Source organism: Neolamprologus brichardi, chromosome 9 (assembly GCF_056152115.1).
Source record: "Neolamprologus brichardi isolate AB-2024 chromosome 9, ASM5615211v1, whole genome shotgun sequence".
Taxonomy (NCBI): Eukaryota; Metazoa; Chordata; class Actinopteri; order Cichliformes; family Cichlidae; genus Neolamprologus; species Neolamprologus brichardi.
In genome coordinates, this window is record NC_142112.1 from 36,781,476 (window position 1) to 36,792,703 (window position 11,228).

General features: G+C 41.7%; 1 protein-coding gene across 2 annotated transcripts in view; it reads right to left on the minus strand.

Moving 5' to 3' along the window:
* Positions 1-10,621: 10,621 nt before the first annotated feature.
* Positions 10,622-11,228, minus strand: part of LOC148101592 (uncharacterized) — a 30,425-nt gene continuing 29,818 nt past the window's right edge. The window contains exons 2-3 of one of the 2 annotated variants that reach the window (XM_087846533.1): positions 11,130-11,228; positions 10,622-10,788 (exon numbers count right to left, since the gene is read on the minus strand). The exon at positions 11,130-11,228 is cut by the window's right edge and continues 1,336 nt beyond it. In XM_087846533.1, coding sequence (XP_087702659.1) covers positions 11,131-11,228 — 98 coding nt within the window. In that variant the 3' untranslated portion in view covers positions 10,622-10,788; position 11,130. The remainder of the gene's footprint in view (positions 10,789-11,129) is intronic. The other variant, XM_087846535.1, reaches the window with a different exon arrangement.

The window sequence follows — 11,228 nt, forward strand, 5'->3', positions numbered from 1 at the left end:
CTTTGTTCACTAGCACATTGTCAGAAGTTAACAGGTACCTGCCAACAAGCACCCCCATTTATCCCAGCATAGGCATAACACACGGTACACCTTGGTTTAGGGAAACATTAAAGACATGTTCTCATACCGGGAGTTGAACCCGGGCCGCCTTGGTGAAAACCAGGAATCCTAACCGCTAGACCATATGGGAGTTAGGTGCTTGCACACCACTGTTGTGAAATCAAGGACACTTCTGTAACTCTGCAGTCATGGTGAGTGCAACACACCACCACCTTAACCACTCCCCCACTGGCTGCAGGTTCTGGTTAAAAGCAGTAACTAGTCAGGGATGACACCATGAGTGAAAACCAACAAATTAACTTGAAAACTGGTGGAAAATTCTGCAAGTTGTTAAGACTTCAAAGCCCTCCATCAAAAGATTTACTCTTGAGGAGATTCCTGCAAGTTGGACTTTGCATACCTGTGGCAACAGAATTTAATCTCCATGCCATGTAGGGCTTTCCATTTATTGGCAAGACATGAAACCCAACACCAAGGGAACTTTGCAGCTACATCTGCGTGGCAGCAGTGGGATTCGAACCACGCCCCCGAAGAGACTGCAGCCTTAACCCAGCACCTTAGACCGCTCGGTCATGCTACCGCTACAACTAGCAGCCTCCTAGCCAAGTACTGGACGGTAAAACTTGAAAAGGTGCAGCACAAACTAGAGGCCCAGAACATTCAGCAATGCTCTTAATGTTGTAGGAAAGAAATGGTCTCCTACTTCTCTGGGTGTTTTTGGACAGGATGGCATCTGCCTGCCCTGGGTAAGATCCTATTGCAGCAATGAGATTTCAACCCACACGTGTGAAGAGCCCAAAGTCTTAAATGCCAGATTTTCACTTCAGGAAGCACACAGCCCCACTCCACTGACGACTTGCTGTTGGCCAACACCCTCAACGACTTTTACTGTCGGTTTGATGATCCATCAAGCAACTTTCACACCTCAATAGAGACTTCCCCAACAATAGAGACACTTTGGTCCATCATCCCCCCACCTTCCCCACACACCCACAACAGAGCCATCTACACTATCAAAGACTTCACCCACAGGAGCCCCTCCTCACTTCACAACTATGAGGATTTCAAACCACCTTCTCCCACTACAGCCCTTCATATTTATGAAGCAGATGTGAGGACGCAGTTTAACCCCTCTAGACCTACTAAAGAACCAATTCAATTCGATTTTTATCTATATAGCGCCAAATCACAACAAATGTTGCCTCAAGGCGCTTTATATTGTACAGTAGATACAGAGAAAAGCCCAACAATCATATGACCCCCTATGAGCAAGCACTTTGGCGACAGTGGGAAGGTTAAATCTCCCTTTTAACAGGAAGAAACCTCCGGCAAAACAAGGCTCAGGGAGGGGCGGGGCCATCTGCTGCGACCGGTTGGGGTGAGAGAAGGAAAACAGGATAAAGACATGCTGTGGAAGAGAGACAGAGGCTCTCCCTCCAATTCTACTTTTAAAACAAAGTATTTGTACTTAATGTTTGAGTTTAGGGTTTAGTAGTTTTGACTTCCTTCTTTGGTGTTTAGTTTATTAACAAACCAGACTGTACTGCCATGTTTGTTGTTTACAATTGTGGTTTGTTTAGTTACTCCTCGTGTGTCATAGTGGTCTGATCAGACTTTATATATACCCTTCTGTGCCATTTCATGTTTAGGTCAGTTATGTTTGTTTAGGTCAGTTATATTTCTTTGTGCAGTCATTTGGTTTGTTAAGTTTGCAGTTCTTTCAGTTTTGTTTCTTTGACCTTTTCTATGTGCTCAACATTAATTACTTTTGTAAATATAATTTTCGGGTTAAATGAATGAAAACCCTGTTTTTCTAATAATTCTTGTGACTCCCGCTTTTTCAACTCAGTCCATCACACAGCCCTAAATATTTGTTTAATGTCCTGGTCAAATATTACTCCAAGGTGTTACTGGAGGCCAAGGTAATGGCATCCAGAGCAAGTATCTGGTTAGATACATATTTCTAGGTATTTTAGGGCCAAGTATAATCAGGAGCATAAAGTTAGTTGTCACCCAGGTCTTTATATCAAGCTCTGCTGTGTTCAAGCTATTAATTACTGCACAGGAGAACCACAACACACATCAAACATTAAAGTTCAGTTATGCCAGCTTTAACCTTGGGATGCCTCAGCTTCTCTTTTATACCCCCCACACACAGCTCTCTGCATCAGGAAGGTCCTGGCACTGGTCATCCTGGGAGTTTCGTCCTTCTACGCCCTAACAGTTAGCAGATAACACAGTGAAGCATTGCCAAGCAGTTTTCACAAGGTCATGCTGACACATAATTTGACTATGACTTTAAACATTGGTAACTTCAGGTGTTGCTCTGATATACAGGAAATGACATCACGGCTCAAACTCTTTGTCACTAAACCATTTCTTTATTTAACATATAAATTTTTGGTTTAACTGTTGCAGGATTTCATAACAAACAAGCTGAAAAAAACTGCAGAAAACATGGTGTTAGGTTTTGTATTGTTGATTGTCATTTATGCTTAGAAATATCTACTTATATATGCTTAGAGGTGTATAATCAATTGTGTAGTGATAGGATGTGTGATCTTTAGCAGGCTGCAAAGGCTTGGTGTAGATTCCAGAGTGTTCTGGAATCCACACCTACATCCTGGGAGCATGGGAAGAGGTCGTACTTTGTTTTATTGTTTTATGGTAGGATAAACGTGGCTATATCTGTTTTAGGCTAAGTGCCTTTTGTTTATGTGAACTGCTGGACTTTCCAGACCAGTAGGTTTAGGGAAGTCTTTATGGGGTCACGCTCTGACCACACACACACACACACACACACACACAATCCTTTGTTCACATGTTTACCTATGTAAGATGTTATATGTTAATGACCCTATGCATATTCATGTAACCACAATAAAAGGAGTGCTATGGGGAACCTGGCTGAGAGTCTGATGGAGGTCAAGTGGTGGAACGACACTTGGCTCCAGGCAGGTCTCCCTCATGCATGAGTAACATGAAGAACTTTGCCTACTTTGTGTCTTGCTTTGCTGTGTAATTATATTGTCTTCAACGTTCCAGCGAATAGGTTTAAGCTACAAACCTATCATTAATTGGTCCTTCGAGAGCCGGAGCCCTGGAGTCGACATTCACCAAGGGGAGAAGAGACACGCTGAAAGACTGACGTCAGCCAGGAAGTTCCTGTAGTAAAGTCCCGAGACGTGAGAATTCGTCATCGGACAGGTGGATTAGCTGTCTGTTTTCTCTCCTTGATGAATGACGATCGGCGGGATTCGAGGCTGATATTACACGCTAAGCAACACCAAGTAAGTGTAAGTCTTTGCCACTGTGTGCGGCAAAGCACGCAGCCACTGTGTGAGGTTGCGTTGTAAGTCTTTGCCACTGTGTGCGGCAAAGCACGCATCCACTGTGTGCGGTTGCGTTGTAAGTCTTTGCCACTGTGTGCGGCAAAGCACGCATCCACTGTGTGCGGTTGCGTAGTAAGTCTTTGCCACTGTGTGAGGCTGAGTTCTAAAGTCTTTATCACTGTGTGCGATAAAGTGTGTAGTCACTGTGTGCGACTATTCTTTGCCACTGTGTGCGGCAAAGCACGCATCCACTGTGTGAGGTTGCGTTGGAGGTCTTTGCCACTGTGTGCGGCAAAGCACGCATCCACTGTGTGAGGTTGCGTTGGAGGTCTTTGCCACTGTGTGCGGCAAAGCACGCATCCACTGTGTGAGGTTGCGTTGGAAGTCTTTATCACTGTGTGCGATAAAGCGCGTGATCACTGCTATGTAAGTCTTTGCCACTGTGTGCGGCAAAGCACGCAGCCACTGTGTGAGACTGCGTTGAGACGATAGGCCTAATTTTTGTTGTTTGTGTGTGAGGATATTTGTTGTTGTTGTTGTGTTCGTGGTGTTTGTGTGAGTGAGTGTGGAGCAGAACACGTGGTCTGTGACACAGGCTCTTGTTGTTATCATGGGTTCCTAAGCAACCAAGAGTGCGTCAGAGGGCGACAGACGTTTATGCTGGACTTTGCTCCTGGCAGCGCAAAGTATTTAAATAAAAGAAAGCGACGGCTCCTTAGCTGCGCGGGTTCACGCGAGCACGGTCGCGCGGGTTTCACGCGGACCTGAGCCGTGCGGTTAATCGCAGGCTTATAAATGGAAGAGATTCAAATGTTAGAAGTTTTCAGAAAACACACCAGCCTTGAAGAGCATGTGGACAAGGCCAGCCCACATCAGCAGCACTTAAGATATGCTCTGGTGAATGGCTTTCCCCCACCCCTTGCTGACACAAAATGTTTATTCTTTAGCTTGCCCTGATCGACAACAGCCTGTGCTCCAGACCATAGATTTAATTGAGGTGGATAATTGTTAAAATAATCTGCATTAAGCTTAGGGTTGTTCAAATTAAGTACAATGATATATGAGATGAAGTGATATAGATAAATATTTTAACTAATTACGCGCATAGAGGCACTTGACCTGTCTGAAAAACTGTCATCCTAATATGAGCCATTGTTGAGATATAGAGCACACCTATGAAAACAACTAATATGCTGAACCCTGTATGAAACAGCTAAAATTACATGATGGAGAAGCTGAATTGAATATGAAAAGTGCAAGTATTTGCCACTATGGGGCAAAGCACACAACCACTGTGTGAGGTTGTGTTGTGGTCTCTTCTGAGCTGATGATCAAGCTACACATTATCAGATCAGGAGCTGGCTGAGAACTCTTCAAAGAGAGGGAAACCAGAACTATGATAACTGGAGTGTGCAGAGTTTCCGTGAGCAGTTTTCCTGCATCTTGACTCATGTGTGTAGAGTGTTCATAGCATCAGCATCATGTTTTTATTTATTTGTTTTGTTGGGTTAAAAAATAATTAAATAAACTTGTGATCATACTTATGGATCACCATGGCACATGCCATTGGCCAAATGATTTATTTATGCAGATGAAAAAAGTGAGTGTGAATGTGTCTGACGTCACAGTGTTTTTGTGCGCTGTGTAAAAGTAATTGCCTCTGATTGTGAGAGCGGTGATTCTGCAGGTCACCAGCTATTGTAAAGGAAAAAAAAGGAGTAAAAAAGAGACAAAATTTACATTGTAGATGAAAAATAATCTTAGAAAAAAGGTTTTGTGTTGATCAGCCAAGAACAACTACAATCTCATTTTCTGTTTAAAGGACTGTTCACAAAAACAGAGAGAGAGAGAGTTGTGTGTGTTGATTAAGCAGTGATAATAATAATGAACATGTTTTAGTTTGTCACTTTCAGATGAAAAGCAGAGCTGAATCAATTTTCCACATGCAGCGGTCGGAAGAAAGTTATAGTTTAACATCATTGGAAACGTTCAGGCCAAGTTTTTGGCTAACTTATTTACAGCACCATGTGTCTCTCAAACTCACAAGCGAGCTCTCACTCCTCCCTGAAGACAAGGAATGCAGCTCCAAAGAGCAATGACATGGCAGATAAAGAGACAGCAGCAAAGTCCTGAGCAAAGACTCCCAGCAAGCAGCAGCAGTGTGGACAAACAGCATCAGAGAAGAAGAGCAAACCCATCATCCTGAATGATTGGATGAATGGCACTGTGTTTCCAACAAGCTGCAACTTCACTGTGCATGTGACAAGAACATTTGAGGAGAACTGAGGAGACTGTTGGAGTTTGACATTTGCCACCTTTGGAGAAAATGGCAAGAAGAGACAGTGAAACACAGGACAAAGCTGAAAGAGAACTGCCTGCTATTGGACTGTTAAAGTGGGAGAGGACAACAGAGTGAGAGCAGTGGTGAGAACACATAGGAATTTTGTTGTTTAATATGGGAAATCAAAATTTGGGTTAGCAAACCTGGGGAAAAGAAAACTGACTGCTTAAGTTGGAAAATTGTGAAGGAGTCTGAAACACTGCAAAAAGAAACATATACAAAATCACACACACAAGCAGAACATGCATTAACCCTACTAACACAAACACAAGAGAGCTCATGAAGATTAGACAACATCTTAAGCATGTGAGTCTGTTTACCATCTTGTCCAAGTCACTTAGTGTGATGAGAAGTGATGCAAAGACCGGTGGACTCATAGCACATTAGTTAAGAAATGATCAAATAATAGCAGAGAAGTGTGTAGGAAAGGCAGCTTTAAGAACATGCTCTGCTGGATATGCAGCTCCACAGACATGCATTAAACCTGCCTAATAACACAAACACACATGCAATGAAGATCAGCTTGTTATCTCTCATCAGTGTTAAAATAGTGTCAATATAACAGACACTTGTTATCAAATGCTGAATTTATCCAATGTTGACAACTAACTCTCTAGGTTGCAGGACAACAGTTTAACTTTTGTGGGAAAAAAAAAGATTCTGGTTTGACCAACCAGTGATCAGACAATAAATTTAGTTGTTACAGTAAATTGGGAGATGCTTTCTGCTTGATTGATGCAGCACAAATAATTTACTGTATGAGGGAAATTCTATTTTTGTGATAACATTTTGAACATGCATTTCTGTTGTCCTGTCAACTTAGTGGGTTAATAGTTGATATGCAAATTAGTTGATCGTTCTTAGATTGAGGAAAGGTGACTGAATTCTAGCACGAGTGAATGGGATGTGTTGGAGTTTGTTAGAGTGGAGACTCTAAAACACTGAGTTTCCTGTTTTGATGTGCGAGTGAATCCTGTACCTAGATACACAACTCTGAATACGTCAGAACAAACTTCTTTTGTGAAGTGCATGACAACATGTCACATGTTTTATGATGAAGGGAAAAAGGAAAACTGAATAGAATGGGTGTGTGGCCTAAATGAGTGAAGAGCACAGACCTGTGGATTAAACTCATAGATAATAAGACGTTAGGCTTATGTTGTGTGTTGTGCAGCTGATGGTTGGTTTGGAGTGAATCTAGCTGATGATTTTTCTTTTGTTGTGAAGTTGAGCCATGCTAATGGTATGATTTACCCTCCTGAGATGAGGAGCTTGTGTCATGACTTAACAAGGCCTTTTTATTTTGTTACTTTCACAGTGCACTGAAAGTTTTGTTCGATAATCTCTGTTTGAGCAGATCTGCACGATTAGAAGCGCTATACGACACGTCGTCGAGAAAATTGTTACAAGTGAGTTTCTCCACATTAAAATGGGCTCAGGAGAAAGCCACTTATTTGGGACAATTAGAAAATGAGAGTCCCTGCCTAAAAAGGATTCAGCGATGTAATCCGATCTAAAGTTCTTCTTTTTCTTTTTGAAATGACGTCATTTTGCTGAGAGTGGAAACGTAATGCGACGATCGATTCCACTATTAGCAAAGAAAGAAAGAATGAATGTATGAATGAATGAGTGAAAGAGAAAAAAAACTGATTGGTAAAAGCTGACAAAAGCTGACAAAAGCTGACAAGACTTGACCACTACTCAAGGTTAACCTCCACCTAGACAGGACAAAGGGGTGGATGAATCTATGTGTGTTTCCTTTTGAAGGAGCAGAAAGATGACAGCAACATTTGAGGTTGCGTGATGGTTTAACCTTTTAAATGCCACTTTCTGTGTCTGTGCATCTACCAGGGGTGTTATTCACTACCTTGTGTTGCTCACAGAGGAAACTGTGAGAAAGAGTGTATACATCTGCGCAGCGCTAACATTTGCATTTTCCTTTCTACAGCATTACAGTTCTTCATGTGAATTGATCATGTGATTTATAATAGGACAGCTGGTTGATGTTTTTTCCTACTACAGGATTTCTGGGTTTATTTGTGAAGATAACTGTGTTTACAGGTTATGAGTGGTGATGCTGTTACACTGTGTTTTTGGGAAAATGTGAAGGTTACTTTGACAATGTGAATAACATGTGAGAAATTTCCTGTGTTGAAAACTAGTGTCACTTCTTTCCACAGCTATGGATGTCTAACTTTATGGTCCTTTTATAGCACCTCTGGAACCTGTCGACCTGCGTCTGACCACCGGGATGGTCAATGTGTATTGCTAATGTTTGTTTTTCTAAGAGTACATGTAGAGGATTCGGCAGAAGCGGACAAGTGACATAAGAAAAACAAATAAGTTTTTTGAGCTCCTAGTGATACGTGAGTGGAGTGACTTTGCTTAAGGGAAGTCACCGATTACATTAATATTAACTGAGTACATGGGATGATCCATGTCTGAGGCAAATTATGGAAATAATTGTAGTTTACTGATTTGAGAAAACCTGCACATGACACTTGTCTTGCTGATGTTGAATGCTTTATTACTCTTATGATATAATTGTTTATAAGTGTGAAGTTTGATTTCACTTCCAGATCTGTTTTCCAGGCCATGATGGTGTGTATGCAGGCTCCTGGCAGAGCCAGGTGTTAAGCAAACTTAATATGCAAAACACGCTAACATCTTTTATTGCAGGGTTACGGAGCTACTCCGGAGGAGATGCCCTGATGTTGCCTGGGACATGATCTAGCTAACCTTTTTTCTTTAAGACAGGAATCTAGGTTTGATGAGTTGACTCATGGGAGTGTCCATGCGTCAAGAGGAGGGGTTCAGGATTAACATGAAACAATGTTTTCTATTATTGTTGCAGTGATTTGTGTGATTAACCGTTCATTTATGGGTATTTTAACCTATGCAAGTGGAGCATCCATGTTCAGATGAGGCTTTGATGGCCTATAAGTGAAGTTCACTGAACTAAAGAATGTGGTTTGATGATTGTTGACATGCTCTCCAAATAGAAGTTTTTCCTCCTAGCAAGGAAATATAGGTGCAGCAGTCAGAGTATTGCTGAAAGGGATCTCCTGAGAAATCTCCAGAGGCCCAGTGAGAAACAAGAACCATTCCAGGCATAGCTGACAGTCCAGGCAGTGGTTGAGGTCAAAGGTCGAGCTGTTTGGGCCCATCATGAGATCAGACTTTGGAGCCACAGGAAGGAACTGAAGCTGCGTTGGAATGAGAGCTGTGCCAAGGGGGCTTTCCAGAGGCCAACAGAGGAGATTGTGGACAACAGACGGGCACCTGAAGGATGAGGGGAGCGTGCCAAGCTCCATCGACAGCGCAGAGGGAGTCTAAGGATGGCATCGTGATTCTGTGAAAAGCACATGAACCAGAAGCTATGGTGGTGATGGCAGCAGTTTCCTATGAACATCACCTAATGCTGTGCCACTGTACTGTGCATATGATGACACTCTTAAGACTGCTGGGATCTTAACAGCAGTAAGATAACTGGACCCAGCACCCTTTCCACAGAGGGGTTTTTCTGCAGAGCATGGACAATGGAGGAGTCATAAGTATCCCCCTCGCAGGACGAAGGCCTGAAGTGAGGTGATGGGGGTTGGTAGAGGCCATAAAACTAGAGTGCTGAAAAGGTCTGCAGCTTTGGAGATAACTGAGACCCATGTTGACAAACAACAAAACCAACTGGTATGTTTGAATGTTTATTCTACATACTTTTGGACTCTGGTCCTATGGACAGTGATGGAAACAACTGGAAGAGACATTTATGACGCCCTGCAGAACTTAAACCACTCTGCAGAGAGACATGTGATTTGCATGCCCAGAGGAGCACCACCAAGCTGAGATGTTGTTGAAAATGTTACTTTCTTATTTTAACTATTAAATTAACAATTCATTTGTTTGCTCGTAGGATGCAGTTTGCCATTGGATGAGATCAATGAGGAATGGGATAACTGCTAATACATTTGTCAAACTGTGTGTGTTTACAGTAATTTAGGGTGATTGACATATGCTGAGTATAAAAATGTTTGCATTGAAACTTTCAGACATGAGGTGATCATAACTGGGAACTTTTCTAGCATAAAGGTCAAAAAGGGGGGAATGTTAGGTTTTGTATTGTTGATTGTCATTTATGCTTAGAAATATCTACTTATATATGCTTAGAGGTGTATAATCAATTGTGTAGTGATAGGATGTGTGATCTTTAGCAGGCTGCAAAGGCTTGGTGTAGATTCCAGAGTGTTCTGGAATCCACACCTACATCCTGGGAAGAGGTCGTACTTTGTTTTATTGTTTTATGGTAGGATAAACGTGGCTATATCTGTTTTAGGCTAAGTGCCTTTTGTTTATGTGAACTGCTGGACTTTCCAGACCAGTAGGTTTAGGGAAGTCTTTATGGGGTCACGCTCTGACCCCACACACACACACACACACACACACACACACACAATCCTTTGTTCACATGTTTACCTATGTAAGATGTTATATGTTAATGACCCTATGCATATTCATGTAACCACAATAAAAGGAGTGCTATGGGGAACCTGGCTGAGAGTCTGATGGAGGTCAAGTGGTGGAACGACACTTGGCTCCAGGCAGGTCTCCCTCATGCATGAGTAACATGAAGAACTTTGCCTACTTTGTGTCTTGCTTTGCTGTGTAATTATATTGTCTTCAACGTTCCAGCGAATAGGTTTAAGCTACAAACCTATCACATGGATTGATGCATTCAATAAAAACATGATAACAGGAAACAGATTTTTTGATTCAACTGCTGGAACAAAGCTAACCACTCAACATGAACATTACAGTAGAACAGTTTAGAAAGCTTAAAATGTAACGAGGCACATTTTCATTCATATAGTTTGAAGTCCTTTGAAGTGATGAAGCCTCTCGCACATTCTTTACAGTAGTTCATTTTTTCTCCAGTGTGTCTACGTTGATGTATTTTTAGGGTCTTTTGATGACTGAAAGTTTTTCCACAAAGGTCACAAAAAAGTCTTTCCCACAGCGATGACAGGGTTGAGAACTGGATCCATCTGTGTCGCTCTGCTTCTAAACAAAGACACAAACACAGTTTAAGTCAGTCCTTCAACATTTTCATCCTGAACATCGCCTGAAATAAAGAGCATCTCTGCCAAAGTCTAATTACATTTTACTGTTTACATTATCACACTCAGCTCAATTTAATGTTCTGTAAAAACGATAAGAGTGAAAAAAGTAAAATTAATACTAGTTTAATGCCACAATAACAGTAATACAATTCTCAAACACTATCACTAAAAACCTGTGATTTATCCATGCAGTAAAATTGCTAACATGCTAACACAATTTGATGAGCAGATTTGTTTCAAACAGTCAGGCTACAATCACAAGATAAAAATATAAACACATACCTCACAGTAACTGCACTTGTAGAGTCTTTCTTGTGTGGATCTGTTGGTGTGCTTTCAGGTAACGTGGAGTTTTAAAAGTCTTCTCACACAAGTCACATT